General features: G+C 39.0%; 2 protein-coding genes across 3 annotated transcripts in view; both read right to left on the bottom strand.

The window, feature by feature from the left end:
- Window positions 1-14,111: 14,111 nt before the first annotated feature.
- LOC128856586 (loricrin-like) lies at window positions 14,112-14,699 on the bottom strand. The gene has a single exon (XM_054091895.1). The coding sequence runs from the start codon at window positions 14,697-14,699 to the stop codon at window positions 14,112-14,114; it is 588 nt and encodes a 195-aa protein (XP_053947870.1).
- A 9-nt stretch (window positions 14,700-14,708) lies between these two features.
- The window catches only part of LOC128857102 (homeotic protein ocelliless), an 89,832-nt gene continuing 77,817 nt past the window's right edge, over window positions 14,709-26,723 (bottom strand). For both annotated transcript variants that reach the window (XM_054092679.1, XM_054092678.1), the window contains exon 4: window positions 14,709-15,893. In XM_054092679.1, coding sequence (XP_053948654.1) covers window positions 14,709-15,893 — 1,185 coding nt within the window. The remainder of the gene's footprint in view (window positions 15,894-26,723) is intronic.

Raw genomic sequence — 26,723 nt, 5'->3', positions numbered from 1 at the left:
GGTGGTTAAATTTCAAGAGCCGATATTGAATGTGAACCACACCTAAACGTCAAGTTTTTTTCTGCATTTCATTTGAAATTTTTCAATTTCAGACTAATTTAATTTGAACCATGGAAAGATACACAATCGAGCAACGCGTTAAAGTTATTCAGGTTTATTATGAAAACGGGCGTTCAAATCAAAATGCATATCGCGCACTTCGTGAAGAAAATCATCTTCAGTGATGAGGCACATTTTCACCTCAGTGGATTTGTCAATGAACAGAAATGCCGCATTTGGGTGAATGATAATCCAAGAGTGATTGCAGAAAAACCAATGCACCTACAAAGAGTGACTGTTTGGTGCGGTTTATGGGCGGGCGGTATCATTGGGCCGTATTTTTTCCAAGATGAGTCCGGTCAGGCAGTTACTGTGAATAATGTTCGCTATCGTGAGATGATAACGAACTTTTTATGGCCCGAATTGGAAGATATGGATGTGGACGATATGTGGTTTCAACAGAATGGTGCCACTTGTCACACAGCTAACGAAACAATGGCTCTTTTGCGCGAAAAATTTGATGGTCGAATAATCTCACGTCGCGGCGATGTCAATTGGCCGCCAAGATGTGATTAGACACCGTTGGACTTCTTTCTTTGGGGTTATTTGAAAGAAAAGATGTACATCGATAAGCCAGGCACAATTCAAGAGCTAAAGGATGAGATAATTCGACACATAAACGGCATAGAACCTCAATTATGCCTCAGCGTCATCGAAAATTTGGACCATCGGAAGGAGGTGTGCCGCTGAACCGCGGCGGCCATTTGGGCAATATTAATGTTCCATACGTAATTGAGCCATACCAATATTATCATAATAAAGAGAAATTACAATAATTTCCAAAAAAAAAATTGTATTTTATTCAAAATCAACACCGGCTCTTGAAACTTAACCACCCTTTAGTTTAATGAAAAACGCTTTACACGCATTCATTTTTTTAGGTCTGGAAGCAGATGGGTGTCACTAGGGGCCAAATCTAGTGAATAGGTTGGATGCTCCTACTAATCGAACTTTAATTCATGGATTTAAGTCATTGGCAAAATGCTCTTGTGACGCAGCGCATTGTCCTGATGAGAAAGAAATTTTTTCTTTGCAAACAGAGTATTTTTTTCTGAAATTTTTTCCTTCAACTGGTCTACAAGATTAAAATGTTATTCACAATTTATTGTTTTATCAGTTTGCAAGTAATCCATAAACATAATTTCTTTCGCGTCCCAAAAAACTAATGCAAGAAGGTGGGTTGATTTCAGGACACGAATTCGTTTCAGAGCCGAACAACCACACAACTTCTTAGCCTCCTGTTTTGATTTAAGATCATGCTGATAAATCCAGGTCTCAACCATAATCATGAATCGATGCACAAAATCCACTTAATCCTTTCGAAATCTCTGTAAATGTTGCTGAGAAAGTTGCGTTCGAATGTATTTTTCTTCCATTGTTAGCGAATGCGGCACCCATTTTGCACACAGCTTTCTGAAACCCAATACTTAAGTCCAAATACTGCTTGCACTGCCCAATGAGGTGCCCAGGGCTTCTACTAAATGTCTCGACGGTGTTCCAATACGGAATCCTGTATTTTTTCTAAAATTGCTGGTGTTGTTGCTGTTTTCAGATGTCCTTGACGTGATTCGTCTTCAAGGCTTCTACGACCACGTTTAAGTTCAGCAACCCATCTTACAACTCCACTTGTTTATGGCGCAAAGTCCTTGTAAACTTTTAACATTCGTTCATAAATTTCCTTTGCTTTTATACTTTCCAAAAATAAAAATTCAATGACTGCACGATACTTGATTTTTTCCATTGTAAAAAAAATAGTGTCACACCGATACCAGTTGGTTTGTAAACAAAGAGAGACGTAACCAAAAATAGTCCCTCTTATCGCCCAAAATTGAAAAAGCCAGTGTGGTCAGATACGGGTGCCCAACGGAGATTGAATTCAATAGTAATTCCATAAACAGGGAATGAATGCCTGACCTCACTTTCGACTGCGTCCATATTCTTTGACATAAGCATCATGTGGGTTCCTGGACACAGCGACATTGCAGGAAACTGTGAGGCGGATGAGCTGACCAGACAAGAGACATGTGCCGTGAAGGGAGAGAATCGGGATTCCCCTGACTACCTGCGGTTTGCTCCTGGAAAGATGGGATTCGCGCTAACTCAGCGAGAGCTGGGCAAGTACACAAACTTGTAAGGTCGCGAAATTCTTCTGGCCACGTGTGGATCGGGGGCGCTCGGGCGAGCTTCTGAAGTTGACTAAATCTTAACTCTCGAATCTCATGGGTTTTCTCATAGGTCATTATGAGCGAGGAATGCACGCTGTGAGACTTGGACTTACCCTGAATCCTTTTTGCGCAGGATGTATGGAGGATGAGGTGGAATCATCTCAGCACCTTCTCCCTAGCTGCCCTGCTCTAGCGGGGTTAAGATCCAGGCATCTTGGCTCTTACTTCTTTGCTATGCCTGCTGATATAGAAGGGCTTGACATAAAAAACTGATGAATTTCATCAGCAGCACTAAGCCGTTGACACATACGCAGCACAGTCATCGTTCATACTCCACACACTCTAAATCCACCCTCCTAACCATCCCACCACCACCTCTCCCCGCCTTCTCCTTTCATCCCATCACTCCGTCTCTTTCAAATGGTATCACAAAGGAAGATACCGTTTTTCTTCGTCCAAGTGTGCTCATTCCTTGGTCAACTATTCGAACCTAACCTAATTCCTTAAATCACGAATTTGGACTGAAGTTCACTCTCTAATTCCCAATGTGGTGAAACCACTTTGTCTCCCGGATAAACTATAAAATACTGTGGGTGGCTGCCGATTCCAAGTCTGCAAGACATGCAAAGAAGTCAGAGTTTAGACAGCTTAATCGCGTTCTAACGAAAATGAAGGAAAGTGGATTTACAAGAGCGTTTGATATGTATTTATTTATTTGTGTCTTATTTGTACAACATATCATCATCATCGCCCATTGAACCATAGGGCCTTAATAAAGCATTTTCACCTCGTCATATATTTTGCACGATTTCCCTCATGCATCAACTTCTTTTTGTAGTCTTAGGTCGGCCCCTGTTGCGGCTTCCTTGGGGGTTCCAATTTAACCTTGTCGAAAGGCCTCCGTTATATCTTTCCGCAGTGCGTGACCTGTCTACCTCCACTTTGTATGATATGTATATATCTATCTCATTAATGATAGTTTACCGGAGCAAAATTATGTCAGTAACTTCGGAAGCCGCGTCATAGGGATTCTGCAGCTGAATTCTGCCAGCTCATTTCACATGTACTGGTATTTTTAGACCTCTGTTAGCTATCACCTAGATATCTGTTTTTAATTTTCATAGAATCTCAGAGGTTAATGCTTAGTTTTCATAGAATATTAGAGGTTATTACTTAGCATGTCATCACGATTGCACCAGACGTGGTTAGCGAGGAAATCATTCAAAAAATCCACGACATGATTCTTGGTGATGGACGAACGAAAATGTGCGAAGTAACAGAGGCCATAGGTGTGTCGACCGGAACGGCAATTAATATTTTAGATGTTAAGTTGGTGATAAAAAATTGTCGGCCCGGTGGGTGCCGCGATTGCTCACGGTGGACAACAAGCGGATGAGGCTGTTAACTTCGAAGCAGTGTTCGGAGCAATTTAAACGAGATCCGCAGGAATTTTTGCGTCGAGTTGTCACCGTTGATGACACCTGGATTTATCATTACACACCAGAAACTAAACAGCAATCAAAACAATGGATTTCTCACGGAAAATCTGCTCCAAAGAGGGCGAAGACCATTGTCCGGAAAGGTCATAGCGACGATGTTTTGGCATGCGAATGGCGTTATCCTCATGGATTTTTTAGAAAAAGGAAGAACGATCACTGGGCAACACTACAGTAAGTTATTGGGCCGCTTTAACAAAAAATTGAAAGCGACACGGCCGCATTTGGCGAAAAGAAAGTGCTGTTTCATGACGATAACGCACCAGTAAATTCATCCGGAGTTGTCGCCGCAAAACTGCATGAATTGCGTTATGAATTGCTGCCGCACACCCCCCTATTTACCCGATCTGACTTTTTCGCGGGGTAAAAATGTAGTTCAAACGAAGAAGTCAGAGGCGTATTTTGGAGAGTTCGATAAATCCAATTTTTTGGAGGGGTTAAAAAAATGTCCGGAGCGTTGGGAGAAGTGTATTTTTCTAAAAGGGGACTTTGTTGAAAAAACAATTTTTTTTTGTAAACTGGTACTTATTGGAATCCCCTCGTAAAAGGTTTAGTATAGTATAGGGATGAAGTAATCAAACGACATGATTCTTCTCCTTATTGAATGAACAGATCTCTTTTGCCCTGCAAATTATTGACCAAATTTGCTCCATCTGCGTAACAGCTGTAGTAGACAACGCAAATACCGGCTCGTCTTGACCACATAGAGAGAAAATCGAAGACTGTGGGTATTCGCATAGAAAATTCTTATGCTGCCTTTTATAAAACTTTTTCCCAGTGTTAAATATAGTCCGGGGCATACAAATGAAGGTATCGGCTTAGCTCCAATGGAACATAATTGATTTCTTTGAACTTCTCTATTCACGACACCTTTTTCAGAAATGCTGAGCCAAGAGTCCACGCGCATTTCATTACTTCTTGATGGATTACTTACGCTGGTCGGAATGATTCAAGGAGAGACCAGACTTAGTACCATATTCAGGTATTATTCTCCTTTTTAGATTTATTATAATTGTACATTTCAGTTGGTGCGTGACTACCATTTGGAATTCAGAGAGTTGTAAGTTCAAATCTTGGTGGAAGGCTAAAAATGAAGAACAGTTTTTTCTAATGCGGTCGCCCCTCGGCAGGCAATGGGAAACCTCCGCGCAAATTATTTATATATATACAATAAGTTACAGTTTCATAATTACCAATTTCAAAACATTTGTTACTCATTTCACCACCTTCATCCCACTGTGCAGCCGCGAGTCTACGCCATAGTTTTGATGATATTTTACTGCTTTTATAATTTCTCAAACTCTGCGAATCGCCAAAACAAAATGGCATAACAGCCCAACCAAATTCACGACAGCTGCTATTGCTAACAACAACAACAACGAGCAGTGCGGCAAATGAATGACAGCGAAACCGGTTTCAGAAAAAACAAAAACTAATTTAGGCATTACTTACCCCGCTGAAACGCGAAATAACGAACAGCATCAGCGACACCAAACTTGCGTACATATTTTTACTATTTATTATATAAAATAAGGCAGCTACTGGCGAAACCTTAGCCTCGCTGCAGTAGCCATACAGGGTGGCCTCCGCCGGCAAGTGACAGCTAACCAAGAGACCGTTGAACCAGCCAATCATCCGGTCACCGAAGCCACCACGGTGCGTCGAGTGCCGAAGGTGTCAGCGCTAAAGCTCTTAGCATCAGCTCAAACGATGTTGCGGCGGCATTTCAGGTGGCTGAGCACCGAAACAACAAACAAACGAACACAATCGCTACCGTCGCGAAAGCTGCTTTGGTAATTTTTGAGGCGCGTTCACGCTCTTAAGCGATGGTATTTCCTTTTGGCGAACTCGACCAAAATTTGAACAGTCACATAATTCGGACATTAATTACTTTGCTGCGCATTGCCAAAAGTTTATGGCGAAAAAAAATGTGAAAAAGAACGACAGAAAAATGCATGAAGAATGTGAAACACTATAAGGCGCAGGCGGACCGACAAAGGCAAAACAGCAGCGCTGATGCAACAACAACTTGCGTCGACTTGGTGGCGATAGCGGAGCGAAGAGTAGCGAAAAAACAAAAAAAAAGTATGTAAAAGGAAACAAGTGAAGGCCGATATGTAGGAGGAAGGTTGGGAGAAAAGAGACTGACGTAAGCGCGCCCTTTGTTATTTCGATACAAGAAAGCCGAAAAAACAAAAACGCGTAAATTATGCACACACGCAAACGAGTATAGAAACAAAGCCTAACAATCCAACTACGGTGAATATTAACCAAAATAACTAAGGCACAAATGAATGAAGTATGAAATCTACAACAACCGAAAGGTTAAAATTTAAGCAACGCAAAATGGCAAAGGCAAAGAGGGAACCTTTTAAAGAGCTGGATGCCGAATTTGACCTAGGAAAAGCGGAAATAAAAGACTTACATTCTCGTTCGTTCGTTATCACTTTGGTAATATAATACTTCGATTTTTACGTCTGTTTTTTCATTGTTTTGTTTTTGCTTTGAAGAAGATAAAACATAAAAAATTAAGATTCAATCAAATATACTAAAATTAAATAATAATTAAAAAAAATTAAAATAAACTAAATTAAACAAATAAAATAAAATCAAAATATAATAAATTAATAATTGATTAATAAAATAAAATTAAACAAGATAAAAAATAAAATAATATCATATAAAATAAAATGGATTGAATAAAAATGTGACTTTAAATATAAAAAAAATACAAATTTATTAAATTTTTTAATGTTAAGGATTAAATACAAGAAAAAAACTTAAAAAGAAAACAAAAATATTAAAAAAATAATTTCAAGTAAACAAAATATGAAAAAATAAATAAATGCTTGAACTAAAAGAAAGTAAAATTGATTAAACAAAATAAGAAATTATATAATTCAAAATCCGATTAAATGCTAAAATAAGAATAAATACAAAAAAAAATGTACTAAAAGAAATAAAAAAAAAATAAAAAATAAAATAATTTAATGTAAAAAGTTTAAATGCAAAAAAAAATATAAATAAATAAAAAAAAAAATTAAAAAAAAGCCAAAAAATATATAAAAAAAATATATAAATCAAATTCGATTGAGTATTAAAATAAATGTTAAGACAAAAAAAATTGTTAAAATGATATTAAAAAAAAAAACATAATAAAAAATACAATAAAATAATTTAATGTAAAAAAGTTTAAATGCAAAACACTCAAAAGAAAAATAAAAAGAATAAAAAACAAAAAAAAAAAATAAAAAATTATTTTCGATAAATATTTAAATAAACGTTAATACAAAAAAAAATTTTTGAAAGAATATTAAAAAAAAAAATATTTAAAAAAAATTGCAGAGAAATGGCGTCTATACATTAATATGAACGAAACAAAGTAGAGGGTGGCTCCAGGAGATACGCTAAAGCCGAGAGTCAAGGCGGATCTTCATCCAAAGAAGATCACGAATTGTGTTTAGTGGGGCTGGGAGGGCATGGCGCACTGAGAAATGCTCGAAAAGAATGCCACGGTCAGCAAGAAGCTCTACATCAACCAGCTACACCGCGGGAATAAAGCTTTTCGACTGAAAATTTCTGATCAACATAGTCAAACTATACTCCTTCACGACAACGCCAGGCCCCATGTGGCACAAGTCGCCAAAGCCGCACTCCCATTGAATGAGAGGTCCTTTAGCATCCGCCGTATTCTCCGGTCCTTGCACCGACCGATTACCATCTTTTCCGCTTTCTCACTAGTCCGCGTAACAATCGTCTGTCGCATTACAATTTTAATTCCGATTACCACCGCCGTCTGTCTAAGCTATTATAACTGAACCGAATGTCAACACAGTGCGCCATTTTTAGCTGTCAAACCATGTTTATTGATATCTTTAGTTTTCATGCAGCTAAAAAGCGCCAGATGTAATAAATTTTGAATCACAGAGCTTTCAGTTGGAATTTGAAAAATTATTTAGTTTAAGGAAAAAGGAATCATTTTTTTATTTTCGCGCAAATGGTTTAGAACTATTTTATGCACGCTCTTTAGCACTTGGGCGATGCTAAGACTACTAAAATTCGCGTCATTTTCAATTATTTCTGTGATTTTATAGACTTCATCGACATTTTCTTTAGCATCAAAAATGTCTGAATCGACAAAACCAAAATTTTCACGTAAGCGGCTGTCACAGCATCGGCCCATAAACACTATTCGCCATTTCAGGGGACTGGCTTCCATTTTCGCCTTTACCAAAGGAAAACTGTGCCGTGAATATTCTCTTTTTTGACTTCCATTGTTAACACCCTGTAACTCACAACTGAATGGAAAAACAAAAACCAGCAAAGACATTTATTTACTATAGTGTCGAATGTCACCTTGACAACGAGCATAAATTTTTGAATTTTTTTATCGATACTTTACGCGGTATCGATCACTACAGTCACCTACCGAGAAACAATTTTTTACCCAAACTATTTAATATTAGGTGCGCAACTAAGTTCTCGCTGTTTGTCAATAGACGCCGCCAACAGTGTGTGCTAGTCGATTCTAACTTAACCCAAACGTCAGAAACCAAGCTTAGACATTTGGTAAAAAAACTGCTTCGACACATTAGTGATTTTGTTTTGGTATCTTGGAAGTACTTTTGGTCTTGTGAAAATGACTGTTTTCGTGCCGAATAATCGTCATTTGCGGGAAGTGTTGATTTTCCTCTTGCATTCGAAAAAACGGCGGCTGAAGCGCGCCGAGAGCTACAAAAAGTTTATGGAGATGCTGCTTTAAGTGAAACAACGTGCTGAGATTGGTTCCGTCGCTTCAAAGACGGAGATTTAAATGTTGACGACCGTCCGCGTGAAGGAAGGCCAAAAACCTTCGAAGACGTTGAATTTGAGCCATTGCTCAATGAGGATCCGTATCAAACTCAAGAGGGAGTATTAGGAGTTACCCGCCAATACATTTCCAAGCGATTGCATGCTTTGGGAATGATTCAGAAACAGAGGACTTGGGTTATGAGTTAAAACAAAGGGATGTTGAACGTCGTTTTTTCGACGGTTCGCCTGTGAACAACTGCTGCAACGGCAAAAAACGAAGGGTTTTCTTTATCGCAACGGGACGGGTGATGAAAAATGGATTCATTACAGCAATCCAAAGAAAAGAAAGTCACGGGGACTGTCCGGTCATGCTTCTACGTCGTCGCCTCGGCCGAATATTCTCGCTGCGAAGGTTATGCTATGTAGTTGGTGGGACCAAGTTGGTGTTATTTATTATGAACTGTTAAAACCAAGCGAAACCATCACTGGGGATCGGTACCGATTTCAATTGATGCGATTGAGCCGAGCACTGCGCGAGAAGCGGTCGCAATACGCAGAGAGGCACGAAAAAGAGATTATACAGCGTGACCACGCTCGGCCTCTCGTTGCCAACCTACCTTAAAACACTGGAGAATGGAAATGGGAAATCCTACCCCAATCACCATATTTTCCAGATATTGTGCCGTCCGATTATCACCTGTTCCGATCGAGGGCACATGGTCTTGCTGACCAGCAGTTCCATTCATATGAAGACATCAAAAAATGATTTGATCCGTGGATAGCCTCAAAAGATGAACAGTTTTACCGCGACGGTATACGAGATCTACCAGAAAGTTGAAGAAAAGTAGTAGCCAGAGATGGACAATACTTTGAATTATTCACTTGTAACCATTTTTCCTGAATAAAGTTGTATTTTCATCAGAGAAAAACAGCGGGAACTTAGTTGTGCACTTAATATTTTCTGCGTTACACCGAAAAGCAGTCAGCCAATGATCACAAATTGTAATTTGTTGTAACTTCAGCGGCTATCAAAAGCACGAAATTAATTTTATTTGACTCAACGACATTTCTTGTGCGAATTTCCTGCTTAACAACCGGCGACAGCAATGCGGACACAAATCAAATGATAATAAAGAGCAGAGAACACAAACTTAAGAAAAGCTTAAGCGCCTTACTGCTACGCTCTACGTTGCTAATCACAATGCATAGGTACATAATTACGGAAATAAAAATGATAATTATATTTTTTATAAGCTTCATATACATACAGTTACGTACATAGTTTTAATACACATCCACATAAACACAAGTATATGAAGATTTCATTACACAGTACAATTTATTTATTCATTTACTCATTTATTTGCTTCCATTATATTATTTTATATTTATTTATGTATATATGTATGTATGTATGTAAGTGTATATATACATATATATAATAGCTGAAGTTTTATTGTTAAAGTAATAATTACAAGTGGTTTCAATTTTTTTTGTACACAGATTAACCAACTCCTTAGCTGTCTGGCTATGCATTTATGTTTACTTTCAATTTCAATTGCCATTTCAATTTCAATTTCAATTATTATTACTTACATACGTTGAGTGTTCATTAGTTTTACAATTTAATGCAAGAATTATTTTCCGCGTTATTTGCTTGGCTTTTTACAAATTAATTTAGTTGGAAGTGTTTTTTGTTTTTTTTTTTGTTGTTGTTTGTTTTTGTCAATTAATTTATTAACTTAAATGACTTAATAAAATTTACTATCAACTAACTGTTCAACGTTTTGATATAACGGTTGCTTTGTTGTTGTGTTGGACAAACATTCTGAACGCCACTGTTGCGTTTGCGGTGCAAATCAGTGTCCAGCACAAACTCAGCGCCTTAAATGCCTTTGCAAACTTTCACTGGGCTAAATATGTTTTTGTTTTTTGTTTTGTTTTTTAGTACTATTTATTATTATTAATTACTTTAATAATAATTTACATTTTTGCTTTGTTCATAACTTTACACACACTTCTAAAGAAATTCTCTTACATCTCTGAATTTTTCTGATATGAACTATTTGTGATAATAGTTGGACTTTTTACAGTATTCGATTAGGACTATTTCTTAAATTATTGCTCTTTCGATGAATGCGGGACGGGCAGGGGAATGGTGCGCAAACTTATGTGAAGTTACAATAAAAATTCTTTGTGTATCACTTACGGACTAAATTACGCTAAATTAAACAAAACTCCAATAAATGTAATAAATTTATTTTTCGAACTAAAATTTTCACATATCCATGTATGTATGTGTGTAATTAGAACTTTCGTGGGAGTGGTGGTGGCCACTGGGGGCGGCAACACGGAAAGATAACGAAAAAGTGCATTAGGAAAACTGGAAAACTCTTAGCAACAAAATTTAAAAAAAATCATAAGAAAATTCGAAAACTCTTAGCAACAAAATTAAAAAAGGGCAAATTAAAGAAGTCAGAGTCAGAATCGCAAAGTCTTGAACACAAAACACAAAAAAGTTCAATTTAAAAAAATACCAAAATAAAAGAATTAAATCGCCGATAAATTAAATGAAATTTAAAAAAAAAAAAAAAAAAAGAAATGAAAAATTAAAGAAGTCAGAGTCACATTCGCAAAATATTCAACATAAAACACAAAACAAAGTAAAATTAAAAATTAAAAATTTATATATAATATCTTATAATATATTAAATCGCCGGTAAATTAAATCAAATTAAAAAAAAAAGGCAAATTAAAGAAGTCAGAATCGTAAAGTCTTGAACATACAACACAAAAAACAGTTAAATTAAAATTAAAAAAAAAAAAAAAAAATCAAAATTAAAAAATTAAATCGCCACTGAATTGGCTAACTGCGGATCAGAGTTACCTCGCAGGAAACAAAGCGGAAAAATCGGAAGCAAATTTTCAAAAATCATGAATTGGATCAGCGATTATGTACGCATCTTTCATAAAGAGCTAAAGAGCGATGGCGCAGTCTAGAGCGCTGCAGAACTGCAAAGAGTTTCGTGACAAACCCGACCAAAAAAACTGTCGAACTTTCTCCTAACATAATGCAAAGAAACGTCCGCATAAGGCAAAAAAAAAAAAAATTTGTTCATCAATTGTTCTAATAAAACTTGGTAGAAAAGACGTGAGGTTGATGGTCGGTATTATTACTGTGCACCACCCATGGATGGGGTCAGCATATGGCCACCATTGGGACCATTGAGCACTCGATATGCTTGTCTTGTTTAAAGGAGGCGCATATCACTGAGCATTTTCTCTGTGAGTGGCCTGCCTTTGCTAGAATTTTGGTGTTCGATGATGAATGAATGCCGGGAGAATGAGTAAAATTCGTGCTCTGAAATTGTGAAAGAATGCGGAAAATGTTCACAGGACTACTTATTTCTATCTCTATCTCTGTCTCTGTCCCTGTCTCTATTCTATCCTATCTCTTTCTCTCTGTTCCTTTTCTCCTTTCCTCCTGGAGCTCCAGAGCTTTGAATACAATGGGCTTTTTAGCCTGAGTGCTTTAGGAGTTACCATTCGCTCGCTGCTTCTTGGCTCGCTTTGTTTTCCATTTCAATTTGAATTTTATAAAATGCACCGCAATACGCAACACTTTTTCCACGCGTTAGGTATCTTTCTATGTTCAAAGTCGTAAGAATAGGACTCTATGAAATTTTTAAATTTAATCAACGAATTTAGAAAACGCATTTATTGTGGGTAAGCCATGAGAAATATTATGAATTAAAAATTCATTATATGAGGAAAAATGCTAAACTTCTGAAGAGTAACGAGTATTACTCACACTCACACCCCGCCGTCGAAATTTCTTAACTAAAATTATAAACTTAAAATTTTGCATACAAAAAAGTTTAAATACTAATTTCATATGAGTTTTCAACAGTTCAAAGAAAATCATAACAAAAGTTCAAGTTATCGAGCGTTGACTGTACCATTTGCACTTTATGGGTAAAAAACAACAAAATATGTGCTAATGAAAAATGAATCAAGTCAAGTTACCAGGTGAAGCCCATTGGGCTGGCATTATCGATAATTCGAGCTATCAAGTACTCACTGTACTCAAATATTATATTACAATTGCGCTTGAAAATATGTATACAATTAAAATTATGGTTGCCTATAAGTAAAGCCTGCTTCAAAAAATTAAATATGATAAATCATATTGAGTAAAAAAAAAAAAACTAAAAAAAAAACTCAAAATGACTAATGAAAGCAAGTAAAAACATCCGCTGAAAGACATTTTTTTTTTCGAAAAACTTCATTTTAGCCATTGTACAAGGTGGCGCAAAGTTAATCACCCTACCGGAAGATTTGTAATTTTGGCAAATGGCAAATGAAAGCAAGTAAAAACATCCATTCAAAAAAATTTTTGTTTCGAAAAACTTCATTTTAGTCGTTGTACAAGGTGGCGCAAAATTAACCACCCCACCGGAAAATTTATAATTTTGGCAAATGACAAATGAAAGCAAGTCCAAAAACATCCATTCACAAAATATTTGTTTCGTAAATCTTCATTTTAGTCATTGATTAATTTTGCGCCACCTTGTAGTTTAATGCTGATTACACTAGTCTACAAGGAAAAGTATCCGAAATAATTTAAACTAATATCTGCTTCTCTGTCCATGCAAAATTCGGATTGATAAGGTGTAGGAAAATTTCGAAACATGAAAATTTCAAAATGCGATATCTCTGCGAAAAAAAATGATATTTGAGCAAACAAAACGCCATTTGAAAAAAGAAGGCTTGTATTTAAAGATGCCATCCTTTAATTTTGGTGAAAGAAAACATCTGCAAGGCTACATAACCTCAAATATGGGCAAAAATGGGGTTTTTTGCACTTTTAGGTTAGGATATCTCGAAAACTCAAACTAATAGAGCGATTCTGAGGCCAGATTTGGATTCAGCGCATCATAAACCTTCGGAAATATATAGTCTGGTTTCTGGGTCTGAATGTTGGTTAAATTTTGTCGGCCTGTGTTATCAAATAAAACTATTTTGCCGCAGCGCAGCGTGTTTCAATCAAGATCCAAAACTAAATCAATAAAAATTAAAAAAAAAAAATTATATATAAGTGATTTTTAACGCAAATTAATACACTTTCAGGTTGGTAGAAGTGAAAAACAAAAAATTACACTGACCACTTACTCATACGTTTTTTTTTGTTTTTGTTTTTATGCTAAAACTCTGTACAAACACTCAGACATTCACACACACTTTACCTATAACTAAATTGGTTTTTGACTGTGATTTAAATTTTTGTTTCTAAATTATCACTCTTTATTTCGTTGATACTGGCTGCAACTCCTTTTGCCTTCGCTTCTACTACGAGCGCATACTCGTACTTTTTTTACAACTGTATACACACACACACACGATCCATTTTTTGGAAACAATGATACCGTTTCGTTACCCCCATCTCCGTTATATTGCGTTTCGAACATTTCACTCCTCTCTGCTCTCCTCTGCTAAAACTCTTCACTCCAGATATGTTTTTTCTTTAATGTATGCGGCTCCCTTCCGACCAGCCCCCAACTCACGCATACTCGTCGTTGGTTTCGAAGTAATGCGACGGTTGCGCTGGTGGTGGCAATAGCGGCGGCAGTGCCGTTGCGGACGCCGACGGCAAATGTAGTATTGGCGTTAGTCCAGCTGCTAATGGTGTTGTTGGCGGCGGTGGTGTTGTGCTGCCGGGTGACAACTTTATCGGCACCTGGTGTTGTTGGTGCTGCTGTTGATATTGATGGTGATGATATTGGTTGGGTTGTTGTTGCTGCTGATGCATCTGATGCACCTGGTGGTGGTGGTGCAGCATATTCCCACGACTACTGCTGTTGCCATTACTGTTGCTGCCTCCTCCAGCGTAATGCGTCATCGTTGTGAGTTCTTCGTTGCCATCAAGAAAGCTGTAAGCGCCTCTACCACCAACGCCAATATAGCCATTGCCACTGCCGTAGTTTCTGCCGCCATCGCCACCACTACTGCCACTGCCACCGCTGCTGCTACCGCCACCGCCACAGCTATTGCCATTTGTACCACCCCCCACTAAAATGTTTGCGTTGCCGCCTCCACTGCCACTACCGCTGCCACAACTGGTGTTGCTATTGCTGTTGCAATACTGCATCAGCAGATTCTACACCATGTTCACGTACTTGTCTTGTGGCGACATGTAGTCCAGGCCATTTTGCGAGAAGGCCTGTGCCGAAACGGTGCCGGTGAAGGATGAGCCAGGCGATAGCCCGAAATTCGAAGCGCTATAGCCGGTGTGGCCCATGTTGTAGTTGACTTGATTCTGATTGCTAAAGTACTCCATTTGCGAGTAGTAGGCTGGCGACTGCGTGTAGTTGTTGGGGTATTGATTATATTGATTATGCCAGAAATTGTAATCATGGTTGGGCATGTATGCCGAGTGGGCGGCGGAGTGATGCGCCGACTGTGCGGTTTGTGCGGCATGTGCTGCGGCGGCAGCCGATTGTGGTGACATTGGCGTAATGGGCGGAGATGGTGTGGTGATGCTAGAGCTCGAGTCCATGGGCGTTATATTGCCGCCGGGTTGCACTAGACGTGGATTCGTCGCTGCCGCTGTGCCATAGATGCTGTGATGATGCGCTGCACTGCTGCTAATATCGCCGCCTCCATCCTTCAGGGAATCGTAGGTGGAGCGCAAGGAGCCGTCATTGCCGACCGGACCGCCTGGGTAACCGGCGCTGATGTGTTCTTTCTTGCAGACAATGCTAACGGGGCTAACGGAGGTGGCAGGTGTGGGCAGTAGTGGTGAAGAGTTTTGATGAGCGGCTACCGAAGCATTTAGCGAATTTACGGTGGCCACCGATGGGCCGGACGCCAGGGAATTAATGCCACCACCAGCGGACATATGATGCGGGTGTGACGAGTGCGCGTGCGACGATATAGCCGAACCGGATGTGGGCGCTATCGCTGAGCCGGAGGAGGACGCATTTAGGAAGGAACTATGATGGGATTTAATAGACTGTGCGACTGCGGCGGCGGCAGCAGCAGCTGCTGCAGATGACCCACCTCCACTATTCGAGTTGTTCGCATTGCTGCCAGAGCCCGATGAATTGTTCGATTTATTGCCGCTACCACCGCTGCCGGACGTCGAATGCGATGAGTGTGAATTCGGTTTGTTCGAGGAGCTGGAGTTGTTATTGTTGCTATTATTGCCACTATTGGATGAGTTGCGCGACGAAGAACAGGAGCTGGAGCCGGAGTTGACATTCTTCGAATTGTTAAGGCTGTTCGATTGCTGTTGCTGCTGAAGTTGCTGGCGACATTTGGCGCGTCGATTTTTGAACCAAACCTTGAGAGATGGAAAAGAAAGAAAGAGAGAGAGATTTCCAAAAGTTAATTAATATGTGGACTCGGACGTTGAATGAATAATTTAAGTTTTGAAATTAATTTTAAAATTGAAACAAAAATAAAAACTTTAGGTTGTATTACCAAAAAAATTTTATTTTAATACAAAAAAATATTAATAGTGTTCAATGATTTTGAAATTGTTCAACAAAACTTATAAATATTAGATCTAAAACTTAGAAAATATATTAGATTTTACAACAATTTCACAAATTCAGTGATATTTTTTTTTTTGGAATTCGAGAATTAAGATTGTTTTGTTGATAAAACATTTTAAATACATGAAAATGTAACATTGTTGTTGTTTTGCTTCAATTATTTTCAAGTGATTAAATGTGAGGAATATTTCTTGGCACAAGGCAAATAAATTGAAGTACACAATTTTTTTATTTTTAAATAAATGGGGGTACATCTTCATATATTGCACAAGTAAAGCCCCAAGGACCCCAAAATAGCGAACTTTATTGTTTATTATGAAAAGAGAAGAAAATTTTGGGCCGAAAGCTCAACTACATATTTGCTAAATTAGGCCTTCTCCCAGTTATACACACTTGAAGTTGACCAAAGGAGACTAGACTAGTCGGTCTGAAAGACTTTGCTAGTGAGTAGTCTGCTCTTTAGAAGGAAATTTGATGTCAATTTTACATTGCGTGAACAATGGAGTAATCCAGAGTGCATTCAAAGAAATTGTATGGGTATTTTCTTTGTCGATGGATCCAAAAATGATAGAGTTTCTGGAGCCGGGTGACAGTTAGCAAAAAGTATCACTTTAAATACAATGGTCTTTTTAGTCTGAGTGTTTTAGGAGCCACTAAATCTCTTGGTGCTGTTTGGCTCGACCTTTTCAAATCTCAATAAGTATCATTACGTAATGGGAGGAATGGCAGCTGTTCTCCAAAGGGAAATTTTTGCTATTCTGAAAGTAGCAGAACGGATAATTGGGAGGAGATGGAGTGGGAAATAGATTGGAGTCTTTAGTGGCAGTGAGGCTGCACTGAAGGCCCTGGAGAACGCAAAGCAAATCTCAAAAATTGCCCATTACCCCGCAGTTACCCCAATAATCGGAATCAGTTCTAAAGGAATCATGAAGTGAATCAGATATTATGCAATTTACATAAAGAGCGATGGTCCGACTTGTACTTATATGGGTTATAGAACACTGGGTTGTTCAAGGAACTGAAATTGCCAATGAATTGACCAACTGCGAATCAGCGGTTCCCCCACAAGGGCCAGAACCGATAATGGAAATCAGTTCTGCAGGAATCGTGCAGAGGATCAGCGATTATGTATGCGATTTACCTAGAGAGCGATGGTCTATTCTAGAAGAACTGCAAAACTGCAAAGTGTTTTATGACAAGTCTGAACTGAAAACTGTTGAATTTGCTTCTAAAACTGTCCTTCTTAGAGAAGGCAGATAGCACTGAATACTTTCTCTGTGAGTGGCCTGCCTTTGCTAGAGCAAGGCAACGAATTTTGGGTTCAGATGACATGAGAATGAGTAAAATCGTGCTCTCAAACTGGAGGATATTTTCAGATTTGCCAAAGAATCTGGAAAATTCTCCCAGAACTAACTTTATCTATCTCTGTCTCAGTCTCTATTTTATACCGTCCCTTTCTCTCTGACACTTGTCGCCTTTCCTCCTTGACTAACAACCATTTTACTTTCCAGTGATACGAATGCAATTGGAGTTTTAGCCTTTGTGCTTTAGGAGTTACCATTCTCTCGTTGCTTCTAGGCTCTCCTTTTTCAAATTTCAATCCATTATATCTCGCTGTGGTATGAAAACCACATGAGCTCCTCTACACACTGTTGGGATGTATGCCGGTGTGAGATTATTCCGCATGATCCCAACCAGATGTGGTAGAATTAATTCTGGACATTGCTATAGTACAACCAGGTAAATAGGTTTTTACCCAGTTTCCAATTCTTGGAAACAGATTTATATTCCGAAAAATGGCCCATAAAATCGATTTTCGGAATATGCCAACCAGATCGCCACATAGCGGGCACAAAGAAACTCATAAACTTTACCTAAGTGGCCTAAATATTGGCCGATGATTGCTCTAGCCCATAGACCTCACCAAACGGTTCTTTTCATGGATGTAATGGCTGTTTTTGAATGGCTTCGGATTGCTCTTTAGTCAAAATAAGAAAATTTTGCTTTTTTATGTAGTGATTAACCCAAAAATGGGCCTTATCGTTGAACAAAATTCGGATTCCAAATAGCTGATCTTCGGCGAGTTTTTCAAGAGCCCAACGGCTGAAATTATGACACTTTGAAAGATCGGCCGGCTTCAAATCATGGACTAGTATATCCTTTCAAATCAAGATCTTTGCGTAAAATCGCCCACGTAGTGCCATAAGATAGGCTAAATTGTTGAGATCGACGGAATAAATTCATCTGGGTCTTCAGCAAAGCTCTTATTTACAGTCGAATACAGAGAATATCACTTCGGGCTGTACGTGGTCTAATCGGTCGAGTCTCATCCAATAATGTTAAATTATTCTCACTTTTGCCGATGGTTAGGACGGCCATAAGTTGGCCTGAGCGCGCGAAGAACACTTTTCACAGAGCCCGATTTTCGTAATACAATTTCACGTTTTTTAAACGTAGTTGAGGCGTAAGTTTTTCTATGATGAAATATCAATGAATACTGAGGAAAAGTATGTATTTAGAGTGACAGTAGACACGCGTGATCTGTCGAAAAAACTCTATTGGAAGAAGTACCTTCAATCCGATCACGCTTTATATTCGATGCAAGATTGCCATTTATTAACACTTTTTCCCACATGAAATCACAATCAGCAAACGCAGTAGTAGTTTACGAAACTCGCATTTTTGAAGTGAAACTTCTTAGGCGTTGATGGTTGATGGTGAGCGAGAATGGAGGGTAAAATTTCAAGGCCATGCAACGTTTTGGGCATTTTCGTTCCGCGAGAGAGAAAAAAGATATAACGTAGAGGAAAAGCAGAGAGAGAGACAAAGATATACCTTATATATATCTTAGATACACTTTAGTGTTTTCATGAGTTTTTCCTTGAGGTTGCAAATTTCTAGTAAGAAATAACATTGCCTACTTGTTTGCGCTTGTTAGTGCAAACTTGTAGGAAATATATACGCCAAAAGGTAGGCACCAAAAACGCCTACTTTTTGGCGTTATATTTCCTTGTTGCCTACTGTTTGGGGCATTTTTTGGTCCGAATTTTTTTGGCGTTTTTTTTTATGCCTACTTTTTGCGGCTCATTTCCGTTTCCTGGCTTGTGCGTATATAAAGTGTATAAAGTGCTATCCATTCCGGCGTCGGATTTATTGGCATTTCCTTGCGGTAATTTGTGCCGTTGCTGCGGTCCTGGCATCGCTGCGTTTGAGCGGGTGATAAACGCTCGGAGTAGTGCGCGTTGTTGCCCCGGTTTGTGTCCGGCGATTACCTACACCGGTGAACCCCTTCTCCGTTTTTTGTAAATTTTGTCTATTTGTATTCTCTGCAAATGTTGTGAACTTATTTAGATGTATATTCTTTCTCTGTCTCTCTCTCTCTCATTCTCTCTTGGGTCTCTCCCTCTTTCTTTGTCTACCTTGTAAGTTTCACTTCTGTTATGTGCACTACGCTACAAGCACTTTTTTTATTTTCCCGCTCATTCATAAAAGTTTATGCATTTTTGCATTTCACTTAGGTCTTAATTCTGACTTTTACTTTAATTTGGATGCAATTTAAGAAAAAATAAAAAATAAAAAAATTTTTTTTGTTCAGTTAACCTACTCTCAAGCGGTAAAAATTCACTTTTATCATTCGTTTGTTGTTTGATTGCGCAGATAAAGCAATTAAAATACGCAAAATGACAATTTAACGATTTATATTTTTTCGAATTTCGCTGACAAAAGCAGTTTCAGCAACCGACGACGAAGAGAAAACTTCAAAGCGCACGAAAATGCCACAAAATTCTAAATTATTGAAAAATTAAATTTCATTCTTCATTAAGTGATTTCAAAAGTGACTATTTCAAGGCTTAAGCAACAGCGGAAGAGGATGATCAGAGCGAAAAGTGAAAATCTAACATTTCAAATATGCTCAGGAGCAACTATTGAGGGAACCGAAGGGTGCCCCACAGAGTCAAAGCGCTGAGTCCTTTATTGAAATTTCAAAATCAATGCATTACACTTGACAATGGAACGCAAACTCAAAGAAAACTGAAATTTAATTCGCATTTTACAGTTTTGCCATTGTCAGCGCCGGCAAAAGAGGGCTGGGATGCGCTTTACCGAGCGCTATGAGCAATTTGCCAACCTTTTTATCAAACGCACGAGTTGTTTTTTTTTTGTGTTTTTGTTTTTTGTGCGGCAGCAATGCATGAAAAGATGGTTGGGGGTGTTAAGAGGGTAATGAAATTTGATACGCCTTGTTTAATGCGTTTTTCTCCCGTCTCGCACACCGTACACCGCACATTACAGGCAACTTGCGGCGGGGAAGGGCGGCGTGGCACGTAGGCGAGCGGTTGGAGGTGGACAATCAGACAGACACTATGTCAAATAAAACGCCCTCAATCATTTTACTGATTTCAATGAAATGCTCGAGTGCACACGGCCGACCGACCGGCTATGGGCGCAAGTGCTAAAAAGTGTCGAATGGAGTGGAGTGAAGTGAATTGCAGTGGAGTGTGGGGTGGTGTAGTGTGGTGCGGTGTATTGGCGGCGGCGAGAAATGTGCCTGCGGCTGCTGTTGTCGCTGCTGTCTATGTAGTATCGTGTGGCAAGTGTTGGTGCTGATTTCTGGCAGCGCAAGTGTTAACGTCGCAAGACCGGGTAATAATGGGTGCTTGCCTTTCGCTTGCTTCACTTGAGTGTTGGGTATGCGGTGAACTCACTTCCTACTTTTTTTCAGCAGGCGCTTGGAGGTGGGGCATAATAAATTCGGTTGTTTGGAATGCTAACCATTAACAACTAACACCATGAGGCGCATTACATAAGTGTGTGTGTGTGTATGTGTTTGTTGGTGTGCTTGGGCATGTATAAATGTAACAATGTGCGCTAGTGCGCTGCCGCATTCATTATACAATACTAAAATCACTGAAATAATATTCGCAAACGGCATCGAGAATTGAAAGCACAGCTGTTCAGACCAAAGAGATTTCTCGCGTGCGCGCTGCTCTTCAGCATTTATTTGACACCAAAAGCTTGCGCGAGAAGCGGTCAGCTGCAGAGCGGGGAATGGTGCGGCCGGCAGATGTAAAGCGAAGAGAAATTCATATGCCAGCACTTTGCGGATGTTTCCTCTTTGCTGTGGCAGCTGCTCCCCTTTAGCATAACAAACAAGGATAAGTGAATGCCGCCGCCTGCTGGCTGTTACAGAAGTTAATGGGATGTTTGTTGCCAAGCAAGCGAAGAGGGTGAAATAAGTGGGTGGGTGGGTGGTGGGCGCACTCAACAATATAATCGAGTCAATTTTCTTAAGCACGCGTGCATACACACATACACACACAGACACACACACCCGCACTTTGGCAAGCACTGCCAACACACGTTTTTATCCTTTAGCCGTGAGCCGATTGAATAACTTCATCAGTGAACTGCTTTGCAATTTGCTCTCGGGTTTGTTTGTCTGTTTGTCTGTTTGTTTATTTGTTTGTGTTGTGGCGTGCACACGCGCGTGACTTTTTGCACTTGCTGCTGTTGGCGCTGCAATGAAAACATTTGTGTATTTTTTTTTTGATTATTTGGTCCGTAGAGTGCCACTATAATTTATTCATTAATGCCATTTCCGTTGGTTACTTGGAAAGTTTTTACTTTCTGCTGCTTGACACTTGACGTGGTTTTGTTGTAACTGCGTTAACACCAACAACAGTGTGGCACTCGCACTAAATAAATAAACAAACTCAACAGTGTGCCCACTCGACACTTTGACGCTGCGCTGCGCCAGTTAATGTGAATGACAATCAATGGTGGCTTTATTTTCGCTTTAATTGGTGTGAGAAAATGGCAAAATGACGAGTTTTTAATGCTGCGTTATTTTCTGAGTTCCTTCAGCACACACATTTGGGGGTATCAATAGGGTTAGGTTAGGTAGTAATGGTTGGCCAGAGAGTGGGCCCACTTGGTGGTATAAATAAGTTCACCCAACAATTTTTTTTTTACTTGATGCTGTAAAATTTTAAAATACAGCATTTTCGAAGAAGTTTTGCTTTTCACTTTTTTACGCAAGTATAGGGTGACCAAAAAAAAGGTTTTTTCTAATAGCGGTCGCCCCTCGGCAGGCAATGGCTAACCTCCGAGTGTATTTGTGCCATGAAAAAGTCCCTCATAAAAAATCATTTGCCGTTCGGAGTCGGCTTAAAACTGTAGTCTCTCCATTTGTGGAAGGACATTAGAACGCACGCCACAAATGGGTAGAGAATCTCAACATCCTCTTATTTTTCGAAGGCTGCGAGATAATTTACCTCTAAATTTTGTATTTTAAATGTTGGTTATTTATTATTATTATTATTCGTTTTTAAACCTCATAAATTCGACATATTGGAACTGGAGATCTTGTCAGTCTTGCAAAACTGTAGATACCAAGAATATCAAAATTTTTTGTAAATATTCTTCAAATAAAATAATTAAAAAAGAAATGTAGAGAATTAAATTCAGAGGATATTGTTTTTTTATCAGATACAAGAGTGAAAAATTTGCGAGGTTTACTTAGAACCTAACTTCTAAGGGGATAAGCCCTTTTTAGGGCTAAATCAGTGATGCCCAGCGCTAAGCTAGAACGCTCGATTGGTTTTTGCAAAACTCGTAGGCATTCATTTTCCAAAATTATTACTCCATAAAAAAGCAAGGTAATCGCGCACCAACCCATTCGGCTACGACGGCAGCCTGTCAAGCGAAAGGGGTGAAGGAAAGTCTTTTCCACTACCTATGTGAATGTCCAGGGCTCGCTCGGGCACGACTCCGCTCCTTCGGTAAGCCTAAGCAAATTAATGAGATCTCAGACATAGAGTTAAAGAATTTGCTGCTATACTTGGACCTCACTAAATGGATCGGTTCTGGTCACTAATTAGGATTATTTCAGTGGGAATATTCAACCACTCCAACAATAACAACAACAAAGCATATTGGAGTGAACAGAGCTCAATACCTTGGAAGCCCATTTACGGCAGATGGAGGATGCGGTGTTTTCGCAAGGGTGCAGAAAGCATGAAAGGCGGTGTACATACTAAACTTCGAATCTTTCATTCAAACGCCAAGCCTGACCTTCTCCATGCTTGCGAAACATGCGCAAATGCTTATAAACCGCAGTCTGAGGTACATCCTGCGCATTTGATGGCCAGACAATTGCATGTCGATTTCAACAAAAACCACTCGCGTAAGAAATTAGATAGCAAAACTGGACGGGGCTCGGCCATACACTACGCAAGGGAGGCATGGAGATCAGCAGACAATCACTAGACTGCAATCCCTAGGGTTAAGGCAACCAAGGCGCACCTAGAGGCTCCTGGCACATTGGCATCGAAAGTGAAAGTGAAAGCTGTGAAGAAAAACCTGACGTGGCAGCAAGTAAAAGCAAAAGCAGGGCACAGAGCAGAGTGGAAAAATTTTGTTTTGGCCCTATGCTAAGCAACGGAGCTCGAAAAACTATGATGACGATGATGAAAAGTAAGGCATATGAGCATTTATTTCTTCGGATGCCTTTTATATGGAATTGTCAAAAAAGTATGCAACAAAATTTGTTCAAAACCAACTCGAGTTCAAGTTCTCACTTCATTATACTAAAAGTGAATGGGCTTTAAATCTGCATACCAAGAATTTTTCTAAAGATTCCATTTAAAAGTTAAATTAAATTTTTTGATTTTGTGAAAAGTTTTAAAATTTGATTTATGAGGTTATATAATTAATTATATTTAAAAAAAATTTAACAATAAAAATGTTACGAATATTGTAAGAGTATAAAGTGACTTTGTAAGTGAGTATGTAAGCAAAAGTTTATAGTGCAAAACAAAACGGGTGGTTAGGAACTATATGAGTATATACAGCCGTTGAAAAATACTTAAGAACGACACCCAGTTCTCTCCATTTGAGTTTTTTTTTTCAATACATCCACTTAAATTTTTTGCATATTAGGTTTTATTTTATAAATTAAAAATGTTTTCAATCTATATCAGTCTTTTTGCCTAAGAAAAGCACATTTTTTTTAATTCATGTACAAAAGTTAATACAATTTGAAATTCCTTTGAGAAAAGTTCTTAAGCAGGAAGCAAAATAAAAGTCAAATCATACATTCTGTCAAAAAATATCGGGTTCATTTAAAAAGCGCACGTTACTCATATGTCCAAATTTTTTTTGCTGGAATGTTGGTACAACTGTCCTCTATAGTGCCGCAGAGCTTGAGCGTCTTCTCTCAATTAGCTTGTTTTAGGCATTTAATTACATCAGTCAAACGCAGGTGTGTGCGGTTTTCACTTTGGATTAAAATATCGAACGAAGAATTTGCCTAAAATATTGTGTTTTGAACGAGATTTCGTGTGCCGGATCAATGAAAATATTGCAAAAAGCCTATGGTGAGTGTACTTGATCAAAAAAACGGGCCTACTTTTGCAGAGGGTGTAGAAGTCGTGGAAGATTTACCCCGATCTGGTCGCCCATCAACGTCTTCAACGGATGAAAACGTCGGCAAAGTCAAGGAAATGGTGCTGGAAACCCATAATTTTAGTGTGAGGGAGGTAGCTTGTGACCTCAGCGTGTTTCACAAATCAATTCGCAACATTTTACATCATCAATTGGGCATGAGACGCGTGGCTGCTCGACTTGTTCCAAGAGAGTTGAATTTCTTTCGAAAAATTCATCGGAAGAAAGTGGCTGAAGACATGATTGAGCAAGTGAATTCGAAGCCAACGTATCCTAGCAAGTCACGAGACGTGGGTGTAAGAGTTTGGCATGCAAACCAGTCAACTGACGGAGGAATGGCGCTGCCCACATGAACCGAAACCCACAAAGCACGTCAAAGTCGGTCAAAAGTGAAAGTCATGCTACTCGTTTTCTTTGATTCTCATGGTGTTGCGCACTCGGAATTCATTCTAATTGGTTCTACGGTAAGTAAATAATATTATTTGGAAGTTATGCGACTTTGAGAGAGAATGTGCATAGGAAACGGCCCAATCTGTGAAAAGAAATCTCATGGATCTTGCACCATGTTAACGCACCGTCGCACAAGGCTTATATTGTGAACACTTTTTTGAGCAAAAAGTCGACAAATATCATCGAACACCCACGGTTTCAGAAGAAGCAGCGCTGATTATCGCTGGAATGTATCCAATAGAGATATTGGCAAACGAAGCTGCAGTATTGGCTGACACTGAAACGTAAGGCATCGTAGTACGGGAAACTAGTACCCAAACTTGGCAGCAAAAATTAAATAATACAACGAAGGGCTGCTGGACACATCGCTGCATTCCAGACTTGCGAAGCTGGATTGAAAGAATACACGAAGAAGTGGATTTTTATCTGAAGCAATTTTTAACCGGGCATTCGGTTCAAACATGAATCGGATCCCACTTGCGATTACTGTGGGGTAAACGCGATAGAAGACGTTCACCTCGTATTCTTGGAATGCAAGCGTTTTTATGGCTCTAGATCGAAGTTTCGGCGCATATTTAAAGGAAACTTCGATCCAGATACATTCGTGCAATCCATGCTACAAAGCCGGGAAGAATGGACGGCAGCATGCGATGTCATAGCAGAGACTATGAAAAAACTAGGGACCCTCGAAAGACTACGACGAATGACCGGCGACTAATTCGCCTTTCCCCCCCTCCACGATGTAATGCTTGGCGGTTGTCCCGTGGGGTGCGGAGTTTTGACGAAACAACAGGCTTGTTCTGGTTTCAAAGAGCCACTTGAGAGTAGCGCGCTACCACAACGCCCATGAAAAAAAAAAACCCACCGTATTCACCGGACTTAACCCCCTGTGACTTTTTGCTTTTCCCAAAACCTAAATTGCCACTCCGCGGACTACGATTTGAGTCGATAGAGGCCATTGTGGAGAATTCGTTGACGAAGATCTCTTCAAACGCGTTTTAAAGCCCCTTTGATGACTAGACTAATCGTTAGCTTATGTGGGTTGCTTCGAGTGGAGCCTATTTTGAAGGCGACAAAATAAATTTTGATGATAAAACAATTGTTTTGCGTATTATTGAACAATTGTCGGTACTTTTTTGACATAATATAAATGCGGACGAAAAATAAAAGTGTACATTAAGAATTAAATTTGTTGAAAATCCTTTTTGCTTTATTACTGCTTTGCATTGAAATTATTAAACCTCTGCAATGTTCAACTGCAATGAATTCTCATGCTGCTTTGACCTTTTCAAAAAACTGACCAAAATCGGTGATATTCTGTGTACTGAGTTCATCTTTTACGTCGTTCGAAAGATGTTCTTATTGCATTAAAGTCGGCACTCGAAGATGCTCGATCCTGAACACTGCTCAAATTGTCCTCGAAAAACTTTTTTGCCACTGTATTTTGCCACTTAAGTATTTTTCAACGCCTGTGGTCAGGGCAAATAATTTTCACTCTCCCGAATTACGCAATACTCTTTTTGCACTACTTACAAAACTAGACGTTCCTTAATGAATTGAACAACTTGAAGATCATTGCACAACTTTTGTAACGAATGCGTACAACAAATAATTTCAATGGCGCACAGCAAATAATTACGAAATTTGAAAGATGTAACAATATAACAAGTCAAACAAGAGCTCACTAATAGCGCCCGACAAAACAAACAGATTCTTATAAC

Source organism: Anastrepha ludens, chromosome 3, assembly GCF_028408465.1.
Source record: "Anastrepha ludens isolate Willacy chromosome 3, idAnaLude1.1, whole genome shotgun sequence".
Classification (NCBI taxonomy): domain Eukaryota; kingdom Metazoa; phylum Arthropoda; class Insecta; order Diptera; family Tephritidae; genus Anastrepha; species Anastrepha ludens.
Note: the sequence above shows the minus strand (reverse complement) of the source record. Positions and strands in the feature narration are given on the sequence as shown.